The following is an 18,107-nucleotide window of genomic DNA, read 5'->3' on the forward strand; positions in this document are numbered from 1 at the left end:
ACGTAATCAAATGTAAAATCATACATATTATAAATATTATTGTGTAAATTTATTATAATTAATATTTATATTTTAACATTATTGAATTATAGGCTCATATTTATTTAATATGAGCATTTGTGATATTAAAAACGCGATGTACAAAAGGACCCTAACCTCAACTAATAAAAACATGTAGATTACTATTCACGGGTATTGAAAATACCCGTGGTCACTAAACTCGTCAAATAAATTAAGTATACAACTGGTCACCCGTGTCAATTTGGACCTTTCGTCCTATGACATGATTAGGGGACCAGAGGGACAAAAATACATGCAACTCACCAATGATGAATTTAATGAGATGTACCTTTGGGATGAGTCTATGATGAGGATGCTGCTCAGTAGAAATCATCAGAGAAGTCCTGCTGAATTTGGATATCCAATGATAGCATCTAAATAAGCTGTAAAAAAGCAGAAACAATTAGAAACTGTCGTTAAAATTCTTAATTTAATACAATGTTCAAAACTAATCACAGATTTCTTATAATTTGTAAAATTTTTTAAAAATTTACATAAAATATACTTACATTTTACGCTTGCAAAGCATCGTTCAAAAGTCCATTTCAACGATGCTGTGATTCTAATCGCGGTATCGAGATATTCTAATTTCCAAAGAATAATTGAGAAAAATATTTAAAAGAATAGCAAACTAACGCGACCGAAAATTAAAATCGACGAGCAAGAGAATTTACTGTCGCGAATTATGAAGCAAAGAGCCACGGTGCTCTGGAAAACATTTACTACGAAAGAGACACTGGCTCGATCTTCGCGTGTGCCTAACCTATAGACGATACACTAAACGAAGCCACTGTGCTTCGAAAAATAACAAACTATCTAAGCGAAATCACTGACTCTATTGACCGCATTGCGCTCGGTCACTAAAATTCCTGAAAGAAAAACTGTTAAATGGGAAAAGAAATATGACATGTTATACAAGCACCATGTGCTTTCCTATTATTCTCTTTATTACATTTATCATAGGAAATACTGTTTCTTTATTAATCCAAATTAATTATTTAATTTGAAAATATGCAATCGCGATATTTAATAACGACAGATCAAATATTCATATCCGAATATATCAATCACGATCGAGATGCAGTAATGGATAATTTCAAATTTCTACCAGTATTAACGACGCCATTAAAATCACGTGACCGTTACGAAAGTGACCGTTACGAAAATGACCGTTAGAAATATGCATTACATTTATTCTAGTTCAATCTGAACACTGAACGCAATTACGAAACAAAATTCAATAAAAAACGAAAATATATGACCAACTATGAATACCTTACTTACTATAATACATCTGATCTCACCAATAATCCGTTTGAAATGATTTCTCCGATTGGATTGTCCAGCGGCATGGCATCAATGGCCGATGGCGTCCTTCGAATCGGAAACTGTAACAGAAATAAAACATAAATTTTGATTAGATGCGTTAACGCGAATGTGCCCATATCACAATTAAACAATGATTGAACTTGAAATATATCGTAGGAGGTGGTGTACGATTATATTTACCGAAATATAATGACGATGAATGCCGGTTAGATGTCGGAAAAAATGCACGAGGCTGATTGACTTTCTTCTCGATTCCGATTCTATTCGTGAGAAAAATGAATTAGTACTAAACGAAGGCACCGTTAGAGAGTGGAAGAGAGAAGTAATAATTAGATGAGAAGCGATTAAGTGTCGATAGATAAATCGTATGTGTAACGTACTTTATTCGAGAAACTGCTAACACGTCCGATCGCGCCAATTTTTTCGTTACGAATGACGACACTGACCCATTAGCAGCGACACCGCGAAGTAGGTGGCCGGCGGGGGAGATGACCAGCTTCGACAAGATTCCACGAGTTTCGTCAAGTCTAGGTTAATTCACTATGAAATTTTTTCCCGTAATTACGACCGTCACTTATCTTGTATTTTCAATAAATAACACAACACAGAAACGTACCCAACGACTGTGAATATTTGTTTCGCGCAATGAAATATCATACGTAGTAAATACGAAATAACCCTTTGAATAGAAAATGTCATGTCTAAGATTTTAATCGTTGCAAGCATATTTTTATGCGTTTCAAATTATTTTCGAAAGAATCCTTAAACACAGAGTACGCTACGAAACTAATAAATTCTTACAAGGCTGGTTTTTTCAATCCAACAAATACAAACTCCCATTAATTATCTAGTTCATAATGTACATTATCGACGCTATATTATCTATGGTATTTATTACGTTAGACACGAACTTATGCACATTTATAGTACGTTAGGTTATGTTTGTATAAAATAAAACTATGAAATGAAACTTTTTTACAGATGATATATTTATAACTTATTGAAAAAGATCGAAAAGGAGGTTAAGTAATTCAGTTATTTATTTGATCTATTGATACATGTATTAGACAAAATAATGCAACTAACATTTACGTGTTACGTATTATTAAGAATTATTATAATTATTATTTGATGTAAATTATAAATTGTTGGAAACAATAGTAGAAAATATGGACAATCATCGACAGATGAATATTTTAAATAAAATAATATTTGTAACGAACATATATACATAATGCTTTTACACAGCTTTACCTATATTAAATTTAAGAATAGTTTTCTAGATTTTGTTTTTTTATAATAGTAAGAATAACGTGACGAATATGCAGGATCTAAAGAACAGTAAATTGAAATCAAAAATGTTCCTTCGTTAATATTTGTTGGCCCTAAAAAGGGCCGTTTGGTGTGACTGAATAAAGCAAATTATGCCTTCTTTTCAGTCTTTTTTGGTAGTAAAACTGCTTGAATATTAGGTAAAACGCCTCCTTGAGCTATAGTAACTCCTGACAACAGTTTGTTCAGCTCCTCGTCATTCCTGATAGCCAACTGCAAGTGTCGTGGAATAATTCTGGTCTTTTTGTTGTCACGAGCTGCGTTACCGGCCAATTCTAACACCTCAGCAGCTAGATATTCCATGACAGCTGCCAAATAAACGGGAGCTCCAGCACCGACACGTTCTGCATAATTTCCTTTGCGAAGCAGTCTATGAATACGTCCAACAGGGAACTGAAGACCAGCTCTGTTGGAGCGGGACTTTGCCTTTCCCTTTATTTTACCACCTTTGCCGCGTCCAGACATCTTTTCAAATAAGATATGGTTATACAAAACAAAAACTACACGTCCGTTACCTACGAGAGCGTACGAAAAGTGATGCTTGGAGCCTCAGAGCCCCGCGTTTATAGCAGTTGAGGGGAAAAAGGTTCCACCAATCAGATCACGAATAGCGGTTGGCGAAACGCGATTGGTGCGCTGCTACTCCATATGCTCGACATCTGCACCGTGTGCGACCCTTGTAAAGTCTATTGTGTACAGAAAGATATTTCGTTTGAACCTAAACGAAAAAAGGCCAGGTATATTAGTACTTTGAACTTACAAAAAACATTTAATACAATGTAATATCACGTCCTTAGTTTAAAACTTAAAAATCTACAATATTCCAACACGTCTCGCAACAATGATATACAACTTTCTTCACATTCGAATTATGAAAGTAATAATACTGTGATTACATGTCCATAGTAAGAATCAAAATATACTTTAAAATTCGATTATGGGTCTTTTTTATTTACTATTTATATTTGAGTAATCTTACACGCTATCAGATCAGCAGACAAGGCATAAAGCACGCTAGGCAATACTGCCATCTACTCTTGATTTTAGTAACCAGGAGAAGCTATTTCACACATATTGTACACCTCGAATTAATGTAAATCGATCTAGACGATTAAACACTAAATTTAAACACTTTGCAAGATAAAATGCAGTCACGACAAAAGTTTTCAATCAAGATATAGAATAGAATGGTAATGTTAAACGTGGGACGATATTTTTATGGCTTTATATAGAATTCCACGTGCTTTTGTTTTTCACGTGGTTCCCAGATGGTAGTTCTGTAGAGAATAAATGAAAACATAAGATTGTCTCGTTTAGGACCTACTTAGAAAAAGTAAAGAACTGTTCTATCTTCTATCAAATAGATTTGTGCTACCTTAGACGATCTATGCATTACTGATGTATATATTACATAAATTATTACATTATATCTACAAAAAGTTGCTTAAAATGCAAGAATTGTCAGTAGAATTCAACTGAGACATTTAAAAACATGCTTAAACTGCAATGCCAGCAATGTTTTAATACCTACTAAAATAAAGTAATTTTCTAATGTAATATACGAAATACAGCATTACGTTTATGATCATGCTTTGATACTTTTATATGCAGAATAACAAGAAGAAATAATCTATGTAAAAGAAATATATGGTTCTACGTGTATAGAGGCACAGCATGTTCCAGTTTTTAGAATCAAACTGTGTAAACAATATTATGCAATGGAAATCATTGTCAGTGAGAATGTTACTAGTAGACAATAAAAAAACTATTTAAAAAATGAGTAATCTAAAAAAGTTTGATAAAAAGGAAGGCGAAGTCGACGGTTATATTGTACCTGCATACGTAAAATCCTGCTAACAATGTATCGAGTAACAAGCATTGCACAAAAATTCTCTAAACAAATTCAAGAATATGTTGAAAAGCATTCAAAACGTTATGCGAGTTTATTACAATGAACAGATGACGATTACGTATCGAAAAGTACAAACTATCACGCGATCGTTTTTACTAGAAGCATCGATTCCTAGACCAGAGTAAACATAACCTCTCTAAGATAAGTAAAACAATTCGATTTTCATACGCGAAATTTATCCGATATACATTTTTGAAAACTCTTATAAAACATGCTAAAATATAGTAAAACGTAAAATGAACCTTTAAAAAAAAAACAGACTAATAAAAAGTACGAATACCACAAAGGGAAGTTATTTATCATACATCATAAAAATTATACTTTATTGGAAATAGAAGGAATGGAAAGGATGAAAAGTAGTCAGAATCGAAATTGTTCTTTTGCAAAAGATTTTGTGGCCCTGAAAAGGGCCAATGGTATTGTTTAGCGTTGAACAATTTACTTCTTCGGCGTTGCCTTGGTAGCCTTCGGGGATTTTGCAGCCTTCGACGATTTGGCAGTTTTTGGCTTCGGCGTTCTCGTCTTTGCCGCTGGAGCTTTCGTAGCCTTCTTAGTTTTCGACAAGTTCTTCGTCTGGACTGCCTTCTGTTTCGCTGATGCTTGCGCTTTCTTCGCGGCAGCGGTCTTCATTTTCTTCGGCGCAGCTGCTGCTGGTTTCTTAACTGCCACTGGTTTCTTGATCGCAGCAGGTTTTTTCGCAGCGGCCACTCGCTTTTGACTTGCCGGCTTCTTCTCGGCGACCTTCTTGTCCGGCACAGACGACTCGGTCTTCCTCAGTTCGCGTTTTGGTTTACCCTTGGAATCCGAACCCTTCGGGGACAAAGAGAGCTTGAACGAGCCTGAGGCGCCTTTGCCTTTCGTTTGGACGACAGCTCCAGAAGTCACGGCAGTCTTCAAGTACCTCTTAATGAACGGTGCCAGTTTCTCGCCGTCGACTTTGTAAGTGCTAGCGATATACTTCTTAATAGCTTGTAGCGACGATCCTTTGCGGTCCTTGAGCTCCTTTATGGCGGAATTTACCATCTCCGACGTCGGTGGATGAGACGACTTTACACGCGATGCCTTCGGCTTGGACTTCGTGACCTTTTTCAAGGCAGTGTTCATCGCTGCACTCTCTGCTACTGCCACGGTTCCAGAACTGTTCTTGTCCTCCATCGTAAACAGAAGTCGTTGAAAGTGTAAAAATACAAAATCAGAGCTTTTTCAATTATTCGTTCACAGATGACGCTGCGTGCATTGAGTATTAGCTGCATGCATACAAACAGTGCATATTAGTAGTGAGAGCACGGACCATGGAGAGTGGCCTCTCCTATGTTTCCAATCCACGTTGCCGAGAATCAGAGACCCTCGAGTAAATGTTTGCAATTTAAACAATGATTCGACGGATTCAAAGCGAATAACGCACTCGTAAATATTCACCTATTGTTGGCAGCGTCTGGTATCATCGTTGAACAATACAGTTTATCTTATTTTTAGTCATTATATTCGTCCAAATTGACATAGATTCATGATCGACCTTAGTCAGGGATAGACTAACGGGATTAATTAAGTAAAAAATAAGGAAATAGTCGATCGATCGTTGTTTTTTTAGTCGAATTAGGTCCCCCAATGTTAGAATTAATAATATATATTTGCGGATCGTCGATACGACTCGAATATTGTCACGAATTTGAAGCGTTCTACGCGAAGGTAAATACAAAGCTGCAAAGACGTAGCATGGAATGGTCGATGTGATATTCAGTCGTACAAAATATTTAATGAATTCGATGAAATTATCTCGACGACCGAAACGCAAATGAAACTTTTCAAAACCTTTCACTCGATAAATTTTATATTTCGAAATTGAAAATGTCGCGTATTTGAAGGAAATACTCGTGAAGTACGTTGTTCGGTGAAACGACGCTTCGCCCTACAAAAAATAATTTATGCACGACTGTATATTGCACAATTTAAATATTATACGAAAAAATATTGTCATTATTTAGTGGCCCGAATAACGGAATAAAATACGAAATGTAACTATATAACGTTATTTAAACTACATTAGTTATTCTGCTTGGTAAGTCTACAGATGTTTTTGAACTATATATTTTAGCGTATTAAAAAATTCAAATTAAAGGATTATGAATCTCATATCAAATAAATAAAATGATAGGAAAGATACTTACGAAATATGAACTGAATGATTTGGTTACCTTTGTTTGCAGAAGAAAAATAATACACTTGTATCATGCATGATTTAACCAAAATCAACATCAACAAAAAATAACAATAGAAGACCTGATGAAGGGAAATGAAAATAATATTTATAGGTATGAAAAATAAAATGTAACACAGTAAATGCATTGGTGTTTTAAGGAAGGGTACAATTGTGAAAAACGTATTTATTATTAATATACAACGCTCTTATCGTGTACATCAGTATACATATAATTTTATATGAAAATAGACACCATATCGGAGCACGGCCAGGTGCTGCTATCCAATCTAATCTTGAGTGAAAATCTATTGTCGATACTTATTTTTTTGTAACGCAATTTCATATCAGTATTAGAAAATTGTGGTAAATAGTTTTCTTTCCTATATCTCTGTTACAGTGGTGCATGACCTATCTACAGTACTCTATCAGATCGAGTTAATTTAAACAAATTTAATAATTTTCATAATTAAATATCGATTTTGATTTGGACGTTTATTTCACACGTAACAAATAAAAATATACTACGTTGTATTTTGATCAATGGTGTTTGACCAAGTTCTAACGCGACGATACGTTCGTACGATGTATGGTCTATGGTGTACTACAAACAAGTGACCGTTTCTTGGTTATCTTGTCTGTAGGAAATCTCCGACGTCTTTTCCCTTCCAAGCATCCTTAAAACGATGCCCTTGGAAGGGGGTGTGCGTCGCGTAGGAATGAAAACATCGCCAAAGAGCGTTGGTGACCTTTACCGTCTTTAACCGGCGTTCAGGTCAACTTTCTCTAGTTTGCAATTCGGAGGTTAATGGTAGGGCTGTGTGCTGGCACGCAGATGTAGAGTTTTCGACCATGCACGGGGTCGAAGAAGTTTTTGCCCTACCATAAACCTCGCCAAACAATGAGAGGAGGCGTCAGACTGCTACAACGCATACATACACGTTAGGGCGATGGAGTACATGTAGCCTGTGTTGCGAAAAGGCGTAGGAGAGGAAGGCTTCTCAAGTGTTTGTCGCCGTATAAACACAAAATCGTGGGACAATGGCCCGTGCCAAGGAAGAACTCGCTTCTCTGCATCAGTCCTTTACGAGACGTCGAGCTGAAATGTCGTAGAAATATCGCGAACGTTCCGTGCCTTAGTTTCTCTATGATTCACTCACAATCAGTATCCATTCTACATTTCCAACTGGGTTACACAGCTAGAATCGTTTAAAATTCGACTCATATTTGGAACGTGTATCGATAGTAAGTTTTATAGTATTAATTTATTAATTATAAACGATACTTCTGTTGTGTAAGTTGTATGGGGGGTCATAGTGACAATTTGGCCACCATTACACTATCATGTACCAATGTTGGATGTTGTTTTAAATGAAAGTTTCTACTAACAGATATGCATAAATCACGTAAATGTAAATTACTAATAGTTTAGAATAGCATCAAACTATACATACACATTTATTTTATACGAACATTCGTCTAGCAATAATTTCAATCTTCTATTTATATGCACAAGGTATGATCACGGGTATTTCAAAGTTATCCGCGAAATTCTATATTATTAAACTATATAATTCTATAAATTAATGATATATAATAAATTCTATATTTATATGATTTATATAAATCAAATGTAGAACAAAAAACAATATACTGCACGTAGAATAAATTCAGAATAAAATAGAAGAATAGAAAAATTCATTACTCAAAACATTGTATAAAATACGAAAAAATAACTTGATTCTCATATACTATTTACACTATGCATATTTAATGTGCACTTAGTTATCTAAAATTGAGTTGAAACTATTGGTTCCTGATTTCAAAGTTTTCGTGGCCCTGAAAAGGGCCATTTTGTTGCATATTCATTTTCTCAGCATGTTCAGTGTATGTTGCAGCACAGAAATGGACATTTTCCAGGAAAATCTTCAAGACACCTTGTGTTTCTTCATAAATCAAGCCAGAAATATGCTTGATACAGCCACTGCAGTCATTCTTGTTTATATTAAACATAAAATGTGCATTTTTCTTTCGTGTTACTTCCCTTTGAGTGGCTGCAAAATAAGAGATATTTACTGGATTAGTTAATAACTCAGATAAACAAATCACATGCAGAAAGGAAAAAGAATACACCTACCTTGTCACAATTATTTCTAATTTCGTATAAGTGCAGCTTTTGATATACTCTATACAGCAAACTACTAACGACAAATTTATTTATATTAACACTTTGACTGCCACGTCACTACTACGACTAGAAAAATAAATTATCAAAAGTTACGACGTCGAGGAAAATAAATTTGGATGGAATTTATGAATTTTAACAAGACTACGAAAATAAATACTGCAACAAATTTTAGGTTATGTAGCTTACAATGGCGTAAAACTAAAATTTTAATCTTGTGTTAGGTGGCTAATGAAAGCGTTGAAAGTTACTAGCCAGCACGTATTTAATGATATCGTTTGTGCTTGAAAATTGACGTTGATAGCATTCGACATTCAGACACCGAACGGTCTAGACCATAGCAGGTAGAAAAGACAATTCGGAAAAACCCGAAGCTTCCAGAAAAAGTCCAGGTAGTCAATTAAAAGAATGATATCTTCGACGTGGAAATTAACAACGCCATCGCAATAAACCAGCTACCTGACCGCCTATAAAATCATTTTTACAAAGGGAACCCTACAACAAATTTAACAACTCTAAACTACCAAGCCTTTGGACAATAATCTTCCAAGTATACGAGAAACCCATCCTGCGTGAAATGTGCTATCATTTCTGCGAAAAAGAACTCATAACCACGAAAATATACCCTCCCCCTCACACCTAGCACAACCTAGGTATCGAAAACAATTCCCAAACCCAGGGACTCAAATCCCACGAAACAAATTCAGAAGTACAATAGCTCCAGTCCTTATATTTACTGCCACGTGTGTCAAGCCTATGGTCACTCTTCGACAAACTACAAAAAACCACGCTTGAGTGAAATGTGCCGCCAACCGAATCACCCTGGGCAGATGCTACAACTATTCAGAACATAAACTCTTCTGACGAAAAAACAATCCACTCCCGATCAAACTTAAAATCTGCATAAGAACAATCATAACCTACGAGGCACAAATCTGGTGCACGTACATCACCACTGTCCAGAGAATTTAAGAGAAGTACATTCGAACAATTCTAAACAAGCCACATCATTCCACCGCCTCACTTCACGAAGAAGCCAATGTAGAATACTTACGTAAGTATATCTTGAAATTAGCCACTACGCAGAACTACAATTCCCGCCACCCAAACTCCCTAGCAACCAACCTAGGGAATTACAATCCCAAACATTCTCATAAGAAAAAATTAAAAACTCGCATGAAAACACCCAAAATGACAAACTAACCTACCTCTTCACCGTACTCGTCGTGTAATGCATGATAGCGAGATTTTTGAAGCTACCAAAAACCACCAAATTCCCAACTAACAAAGAACAACACCCAACTAATTATAATCAACGCCAATCTCGACTACCTTTCCTAAAGAACTCTCAAATCTGAAAAATGGGGTACTTATATACTGTTGGTACCCCCACTACTGATGCTCCACCCAGTCAAAAAATGCAGAGCACTTCCCCCACCACTAGTAAAGTAACCAATGAGAGCGTTGAAAGTAGGTACGCCAGTATATATATACTGACTGCCATGCTGGCCGGAAATTCAAGTTAGCATTGAGAGACGAGAGCTCACGTTGTTCGAAGAAGCATCATGGCACGTACCAAGCAAACTGCTCGAAAATCTACCGGTGGAAAGGCTCCACGAAAACAGTTGGCGACCAAGGCTGCTCGCAAAAGTGCACCAGCCACTGGTGGCGTGAAAAAACCTCATCGTTACAGGCCTGGAACTGTGGCTCTTCGTGAAATTCGAAGATACCAGAAGAGCACGGAACTTCTGATCCGTAAATTGCCGTTCCAACGTCTGGTTCGTGAAATTGCTCAAGACTTCAAGACGGATCTTCGATTCCAAAGCTCCGCCGTCATGGCTTTGCAAGAAGCCAGCGAAGCTTACCTCGTTGGTTTGTTTGAAGATACCAACCTCTGCGCAATTCACGCCAAACGTGTAACCATCATGCCCAAAGACATCCAGCTGGCTCGTCGTATTCGTGGAGAAAGAGCTTAAGAAACATCTCTACAAAACTCTTGTTTATGGCTTTTTAGTTATAATTCAATCGGCCCTTTTCAGGGCCCCATTTTGTTTAACTAGAATACTCTTCAACTGCATCATGTTTTTCTGAAATAACTTTTACACAAAGTACCTGACAAGCTCTCTACATTTTACAATATAATAAACTTTCTAATAGTTATCCACACATTTAAAACAGCATCTGCTTTTGAGGTCTAAAACTCTGTTGTTGCTAAAATGGTATACGTACACAGCAGCAATAGTAATTCTGTTTTTCAATCAGTTTGACTGCCTCAGTAAGTCTGACGAAATTTTTAAGAATAAATAAAAAGTAAATACAATGTCCAGTATATATTCGTTTTAGTATGAGCAAGAATTTTGTAGCACCGTTATTAATTTTGCAGATAGAAAACTCGATTCAACCGGTAACCGTTAAACCGAGACAGATAAAGATCATTTTTCCAGTAATTCTTACGTATTCACTGCAAATAATTGATTATTACTTTGCGCCAATTATTCGTGATTGCAACTTTGGTCATAGAAATTGAAAATTATATGTAAAAGTTAGAAATATTCTTCTTTTTCTATGGAATGTCCTCTGTTAGTAAGAAGAAAGACCAGCACAAATACTTTAATAGTTTGTAACATGGAGTAAGTACAGGCTAAACAGGTTTTATATTGAAAATTACATACACATTGCTACTTATTGACAAACTTATAACCATTTTCAATGTTATTATTTAAACGTAAACGTGTATAAAGATACATATTCGTTTACCACTTTCTTGCTTGCATAAAACGATCAAGATGGACAAAATGCATTGGTCCCTCTTCATGGTCCGTGCTTTAGTAAGACGTTTAATGTGGCTCGACGGCAGCCATCTTAATTTGGCGGTTGAGCCATCGAGTCATATCATTGTAATTCGATTGAGAAACAGCTATTTTGCATTGTCTCGTGTTTGTGGATTTTTACGCAGATTTTTCTGTGTTGTGTTAATCATTCTGCAGTAAGATGGAAGGCAGGGTAGCTAGCAGAAGCACTGCAGTGGAAGCAGTTAAAAAAAGTGCCGTTTTAACGAAAAGTACAGAAAACAGCAAAGCAAAGATGCAACGCGTGAAAGCGTCCCATCCATCAACAGCGGAAATGGTAAAAACTGCTATTAAAGAATTGAAGGATCACAAAGGATCGTCCCTTCAAGCCATTAAGAAGTATGTGACCGCTACGTACAAAATCGATGGTGAAAAGGTATCTCCGTTCATCAAACGTTATTTAAAATCTGCATTGATATCTGGTGCTGTTCTGCAGTCGAAAGGCAAAGGTGCATCTGGATCGTTCAAACTTCCCATCAAGGCATCTAAGGTTAAAGCTAAAAATCAAGCCGTGATTGCAAAGTCTGTCGTTCGAAAACCGAAAAAGGTAACCAATTTGAAGAAAATTCCTGCAAATAGAAAGAAACCATCAGCGTTGAAGAAAGATGTTAAGCCCGTTTCAGCTATTAAAATGAAGACTAAAGTTAAACAAATCTCCAAAGCTACAAAAACTGTTAAAGTGCTCCCTGCAAAAACTAAGACACCAAAACCAAAGAAAGTGACAACCATCAAGGCAAAGAAAATTGTCGCGAAGAAGTAATTTCTTAATTGAAACAACTGATTTAAAATGGCCCTTTTCAGGGCCAACCAATTTTTTAAAACAAGGAACGATCTCGTAGTTCACGTAACATTAGATTTATGTCGTAACCAAAGTCGAATGTTATTGCATGTAAATGTATTTATTTCTAATTGACATCGGTTGGTATCTCACTGTTAAAATTTGCTTCTTACATGACAATTGCAATAGATACAAAGCAATTTTTATTACCATATATGATTTTGTACCTCTCTGAATACCAATTTATATTTCTGGAATGTGCATAATAATGCCAGTATCCTTACTTTAGTAACAGAAATATAGTAGGGGAAATTGTCTGCAGTTGTTGGGGGGACCCTAAGCGTTCACACGAACAATAGACCCGCAACATCTGCTAGACCAGCTGGGCCCATAAATTTCAGTAAGTAGATAGAACAGTATTGTTATATGGGTCGAGTTTGTTCCCCCCATCTGCGCATTTCAAAGCAAAAATTTTATTTTATAGCTCACGATGAAAAATATAAATTGGAGGTTATGAATTCTCTCTCACGCATCAAAAGGAGAGAAGAAAACGACAAGAGGACGACGAGGGAAAGTTTAATGACACACGACACTACTTTCTCGTATTAAAACTCTCCAATACACGAATTAAGAAACACAACTCCTATTATTACTTTTCAGGAGTAAAAATCATCGAACACATAACCATAAAATTGAATAGAACAGTTATTTCACTACTTGATATACAAAGTATACGTACAAATACAAAGATTACAAAGATCTAATGCTACATTATCAATAAAAATCATTGTATTAAAATTCATCATTTTGAATTGAAAATAGTTTAAGGTATGGAAAGGATTTTATTAAAGAAAATAAAAATTCAGAATTGAGGAGGTTGAAATAGGTAGTTCCTTTGTTTAAAATATTTTGTGGCCCTGAAAAGGGCCATTTGTATGATTTGCTTTATAATTAAGCTTTCTTCTCGGTTTTCTTCGGCAATAAAACTGCTTGAATGTTCGGTAAGACACCACCTTGAGCAATGGTTACGCCAGAGAGTAGTTTGTTCAACTCCTCGTCATTACGGATGGCAAGTTGAAGATGTCGGGGAATGATCCTGGTTTTCTTGTTATCACGGGCAGCATTTCCAGCCAACTCTAATACTTCAGCTGCCAAATACTCCATAACGGCGGCAAGATAGACTGGTGCTCCTGCACCGACACGTTCAGCGTAATTTCCTTTTCTCAGAAGTCTGTGAATACGACCAACGGGAAACTGAAGACCAGCTCTATTAGAGCGAGACTTTGACTTTCCCTTCGCTTTTCCACCTTTTCCACGTCCAGACATGTTTAATAAATTAAGCAATCTACTTTGACCGAGCTACCACAAATGTTTCAGTAAAGTACTGTGCTAGCAGGAACATGCTTCGCTTATATAGTCGTGGAGCGTTGCAACAAGCGCCCAATGGCGTTGCAGGATGAACGTGATTGGTGCGCTGGTGCACACATGTTTCATGCCACGGAAGGGAGTTTATCGGTGTCATATAATTGAAACAAAGTTATAATAGACAATTTTCGAGATCGAGATCGAGATTGATCGCGAGTCAATCGTGAGTCGAGGCAAATTCCTTATTCTAGTTTCAATAATTCTTCTTGTTTCGTTTCTGTGGCTCAAAGTATAAAACTGTACTAAAAACCTTGCGTTAAATGTGCAGGAAAACAACACTAAAGACTATTAACAAAGTTTGAATACACCCACTATTTCCAAAGGCTCACATCCGGCAAGTTATAGCCTACGCCACTCCTTACATAGCTTCTAGGATCTAAAGAACTATAGAAATATTAGTCTCCTCAGGCTTCTATGCAAGATTTTTGAAAAAACCACGTGTTTTTTTGCTTAATAGAAATATTATTCATAACAAACAGGCTGACTTCCGCTCAGGAATACTAAATATTATCAGAGCACCTACCAACCCGAACATACTGACTCCTTAATTGCCAACCTAAGCGATTATAACCCCACAGTATGTAATAGAATAACCAGATCTAACATACCAAATGCGATTGGCCAACACAAGGATAATTTATAGGAAGTTTTAAAGACATTAAAAATTAAAGATATGGGAGTAAACTATTTATAAAATTAGAAACTTAATGTTCACTAAAAATTCAGTGGCCAATTTTCTATATAGAATAGTTTTGTAGACTACCGTTTTAACTAACATAATCTAAGAAAAAGAAGAAAGAGGCAAAATTGAAAATGGAATATATTTACACGACAGGAAGCTAGTGCCACTAGAAGTATGTAAGTAATAAATTGAAGAGGCCCCCTGGGCCTAGGTAGAAATGATCTGAGGCCCGGGCGAGGCTTTGAAAGAAAACAAAGAAGCCTTTTACGACTCCCGGTCGTCGAGGGTTTTTCCACGATAACCTGGCTCGCACGAAACTCTTGTGAGAACGGAAGAACAGAAGCTTAAAGTTACCCTTACACGCATTCCAATGTCAAGGGCGTAGTGACGATACTATGGTTGTCACACTATAGTCAAATCCAGGAAAAAATTTGTTCTCGTACGAGTTGATTGGTCATTTTGGTACGAAACTACGATTAAAGATTTCAAAACAGTTTTAATTTAAGTACAATGAGGCATAAACTAATTTAATTGATATGAGAGAAATAATTATTATTAATTTTTCTTTTTCCGTATCGTAGATTTGTCTTATACATCGTCGCCCTTGCTATCGCAGAGTTTTGCAGCGAAATAACAACGATTTTATGAAAGAAAATATTGCACTATGCATAAAAATCTGCTGTAACTGTGAGAAATTCATAAAAATTACATTTTAAGAGTGTAACGCATTGACGATAATTGATTATAATCCAACGACAGAACGTTAGGTAGTTTAAATTGCACATCACTAGTCGATGAAATGTAAACCGTGTTTCTCACTCATCTGGCATAAAGATCGAGCGAACGATGCATTGTAAATCAGAACCGGTTCCTTTTACGCAATTTTTTATACAATTAACCTACAAATTTCGAATGAAATATATAGATTTTTAACTTTTTCTACGCGATGTACTATCGTCTCGAAAATACGGACGCTACTGTCTGCCGCGATATATCATTTCCGAGGCAGTATACCAGATAAAATCGATAGATAATTAAAACTGCACACACGTAGCTTTATTTTCATGCATTGCATATTCGTTAATACTTATCCAGTAAGAAGAAACGTTCTTCGAAAGTAAAGATTCGTTTACTGCTTGGTTGGGGTCGAAGAATCGCCACGTCCAACATATTGGGTGAGCCTCTCTCCATGGTCCGTGCTCGAGAAAGAACCTAACCGTTAAACAAAAATATATCCATTCCAGCAACCTCGTCCGTGTCGATCGAGCTGCTTTTACGCTATTTTTCATTGTCAACTTTTTGAGATTGTTTGCTATTTGTTCGAATAAAAGATGGAAGACAAAGCTGGTTCCGGAAATGCTGCGGTCGAGAGTGGCGAGAGCAACACGCCGATGCTAGTAAAGAAGCCACCGAAAACTAAGACGAGATCGCAGCGTGTAAAGTCATCTCATCCACCAACATCGGAGATGGTAACTGCCGCTATCAAGGAATTAAAGGACCGTAAGGGTTCGTCTCTTCAAGCCATCAAGAAGTACATCTCCTCGACGTACAAAGTCGACGGAGAGAAATTCGCTCCGTTCATCAAGAAATACTTGAAAGCTGCTGTAACTGCCGGCACTGTTGTGCAGACGAAGGGCAAAGGAGCTTCGGGCTCGTTCAAGCTCTCCACCGGAAAACCAGAGGCCGCCAAGACGAAGAAGGAGATGCGTTCGCCGAAAAAAGTCGAACCGAAAAAGGCGCAGTCGGTCGAGAAGAAAACCGTAGCGAAGAAAACTGCTGCATCGGTGAAGAAAGCCCCGGCCAAGAAACCCGCTGAAAAGAAGGCTGCCGCTGTGAAGAAGACTGCAGCGAAGGCTGCAGCTACGAAAGCTAAAGCCGCGACCGAGGCAAAGAGTATGTCGAAATCTAGAAAGACTGCCAAAGCTCCAGCTGCGAAGACCAGAACGCCCAAACCGAAGAAGGCCGCTGCATCGAAGTCCGTCAAATCTCCAGCGAAGAAATAATTGCTTTTCTTCGATGAAAAAATATCAAACTCAAACAAAATGGCCCTTTTCAGGGCCACCACATTTTCAATACGTTGAACAACTACTGTTTCCTCCCACAAAATTATTCCACGCGAGAAAAACGCTCCTTTCTATGGAAAAGATTTTAATATGTATTTTTTAGGTTATGCGACGACAAATTTTTAGACGTTTCATGAAAATTTAACTTTGTGTAAATGGAATGCGTGCAAGGGTAACTTTATGCATCTGTTTTTCCGTTTTCCCAGGCTCTCGTGCTGGTAGTTCTGTTAAACACTTGGCGACCAGAAGCCGTACAGGGCTTCTTTGTTTTCTTTTAAGGCCTCGAACCATTTCTAGCTGGGCCCAGCGGGGCTCTTCACTTTATTACCTACTTCCGTTCGCACCGACTTTCTCTCGTGTAAACGTTTCCATTTTCAATTTTCCATCTGTTCTCTTTCATTTTCGTACGCGTGGAACTTAACCTACAATAAAATATATCTTTGAGGGTAGATCTGGACTGTACTTATTTCACCGTCTACGATCCCCTCGTAACTTGATCGATTTTAAGTAAAAATGCAACCGATTTATTCGATTTGTTGAATGCAATTTACTAGATTAAGGATAAAACTATATAGTGCTGGTATTTATACTGGAATTTTAAGGTTATGGGTTATATAATTAAAATACTTCAATGTATAAGTCTTTATTATGAGCTTGAAAATACATCAGAGATCCGTTCAGTATGAGAACGGTTTCTAAACTGTAATCTTATCTTTTGTACAATAAACACCATGAGTTCGTATAACCCATGACTAAAACGGAAACTCTAGATATATATACCGCTACTGGATATGATTTTTGTATCATCACGAAACGGTTTGGAAATTCAACAATTTAAAATAAAGGAATGTACAAATCTTAAACTACATAGATATGAAAAAATTGTATCCTCCTGTGGAGTATGATTTTGCCCATAAAATGATATCTTTTACCCGTTATTAGCTTTTCTTAACATTTAAGAGATAAATGTTACACGTATTGATATATAATGCAAACATTACCATCGGACAGATGTACTTTTAGTAGGGAAAAAATTATTGCTTGCATATATCTTTCTAAAAACGCTTTATTGATCAGAGTATGTGTATCTGTCGTATGGCTGTCTAAAATGTCGATATTACAAGTTAGTGGCAATAAAGCTATTTCCTAGGTGCAAGGTTTTGTGGCTTTGAATGCTTAATTTGCACTGCAACGGACGACGCCAGCTTTACGGCCGAATGCGGCCAGATGGCTGAAAACGCACGGTCGAACGTGATTGGTGCGCCACTGTCGCCCTCTCCTGCCATATAAGTGGG

General features: G+C 36.8%; 6 protein-coding genes and 1 long non-coding RNA gene across 8 annotated transcripts; 3 read left to right on the forward strand and 4 right to left on the reverse strand.

Moving 5' to 3' along the window:
- Nucleotides 1-2,631: 2,631 nt before the first annotated feature.
- LOC143348796 (histone H2A-like) lies at nt 2,632-3,238 on the reverse strand. Its single transcript, XM_076779407.1, has one exon. The coding sequence runs from the start codon at nt 3,184-3,186 to the stop codon at nt 2,812-2,814; it is 375 nt and encodes a 124-aa protein (XP_076635522.1). The 5' UTR covers nt 3,187-3,238; the 3' UTR covers nt 2,632-2,811.
- A 1,094-nt stretch (nt 3,239-4,332) lies between these two features.
- Nucleotides 4,333-5,886, reverse strand: LOC143349104 (uncharacterized). Its single transcript, XM_076780058.1, has one exon. It carries the CDS (start codon nt 5,786-5,788, stop codon nt 5,072-5,074), a length of 717 nt encoding a protein of 238 aa, XP_076636173.1. The 5' UTR covers nt 5,789-5,886; the 3' UTR covers nt 4,333-5,071.
- Nucleotides 5,887-7,183: 1,297 nt separating this feature from the next.
- LOC143349114 (uncharacterized) lies at nt 7,184-10,343 on the reverse strand. Its single transcript, XR_013080866.1, has 3 exons — nt 10,224-10,343; nt 8,968-10,140; nt 7,184-8,884 (listed from the first exon to the last, which is right to left on the reverse strand). It is a non-coding gene; the product is annotated as an uncharacterized LOC143349114 (long non-coding RNA).
- Nucleotides 10,344-10,555: 212 nt separating this feature from the next.
- On the forward strand, nt 10,556-11,061 carry LOC143349108 (histone H3). The gene has a single exon (XM_076780064.1). The coding sequence runs from the start codon at nt 10,581-10,583 to the stop codon at nt 10,989-10,991; it is 411 nt and encodes a 136-aa protein (XP_076636179.1). The 5' UTR covers nt 10,556-10,580; the 3' UTR covers nt 10,992-11,061.
- An 830-nt stretch (nt 11,062-11,891) lies between these two features.
- On the forward strand, nt 11,892-12,856 carry LOC143349106 (histone H1-like). 2 transcript variants are annotated; one of them, XM_076780062.1, is made up of 2 exons: nt 11,892-12,240; nt 12,301-12,856. In XM_076780062.1, exons 1-2 carry the CDS (start codon nt 12,007-12,009, stop codon nt 12,622-12,624), a joined length of 558 nt encoding a protein of 185 aa, XP_076636177.1. In that variant the 5' UTR covers nt 11,892-12,006; the 3' UTR covers nt 12,625-12,856. The 2 variants fall into 2 exon arrangements, with proteins under 2 accessions (XP_076636177.1, XP_076636176.1); XM_076780061.1 differs by having other exon boundaries at nt 11,892-12,856.
- Nucleotides 12,857-12,976: 120 nt separating this feature from the next.
- On the reverse strand, nt 12,977-14,005 carry LOC143349109 (histone H2A). The gene has a single exon (XM_076780065.1). The coding sequence runs from the start codon at nt 13,966-13,968 to the stop codon at nt 13,594-13,596; it is 375 nt and encodes a 124-aa protein (XP_076636180.1). The 5' UTR covers nt 13,969-14,005; the 3' UTR covers nt 12,977-13,593.
- Nucleotides 14,006-16,015: 2,010 nt separating this feature from the next.
- On the forward strand, nt 16,016-16,790 carry LOC143349105 (uncharacterized). Its single transcript, XM_076780060.1, has one exon. It carries the CDS (start codon nt 16,081-16,083, stop codon nt 16,750-16,752), a length of 672 nt encoding a protein of 223 aa, XP_076636175.1. The 5' UTR covers nt 16,016-16,080; the 3' UTR covers nt 16,753-16,790.
- The last annotated feature ends 1,317 nt before the right edge of the window (nt 16,791-18,107 follow it).

The sequence above is a fragment of the Colletes latitarsis genome, chromosome 12 (assembly GCF_051014445.1).
Source record: "Colletes latitarsis isolate SP2378_abdomen chromosome 12, iyColLati1, whole genome shotgun sequence".
Taxonomy (NCBI): Eukaryota; Metazoa; Arthropoda; class Insecta; order Hymenoptera; family Colletidae; genus Colletes; species Colletes latitarsis.

What these genes read in the sequence shown, in the direction of transcription:
- LOC143349106 (XM_076780061.1), top strand. Translation starts at nt 12,007, where the DNA reads ATGGAAGGCAGGGTAGCTAGCAGAAGCACTGCAGTGGAAGCAGTTAAA.
- LOC143349104 (XM_076780058.1), bottom strand. Translation starts at nt 5,788, where the DNA reads ATGGAGGACAAGAACAGTTCTGGAACCGTGGCAGTAGCAGAGAGTGCA.
- LOC143349109 (XM_076780065.1), bottom strand. Translation starts at nt 13,968, where the DNA reads ATGTCTGGACGTGGAAAAGGTGGAAAAGCGAAGGGAAAGTCAAAGTCT.
- LOC143348796 (XM_076779407.1), bottom strand. Translation starts at nt 3,186, where the DNA reads ATGTCTGGACGCGGCAAAGGTGGTAAAATAAAGGGAAAGGCAAAGTCC.
- LOC143349105 (XM_076780060.1), top strand. Translation starts at nt 16,081, where the DNA reads ATGGAAGACAAAGCTGGTTCCGGAAATGCTGCGGTCGAGAGTGGCGAG.
- LOC143349108 (XM_076780064.1), top strand. Translation starts at nt 10,581, where the DNA reads ATGGCACGTACCAAGCAAACTGCTCGAAAATCTACCGGTGGAAAGGCT.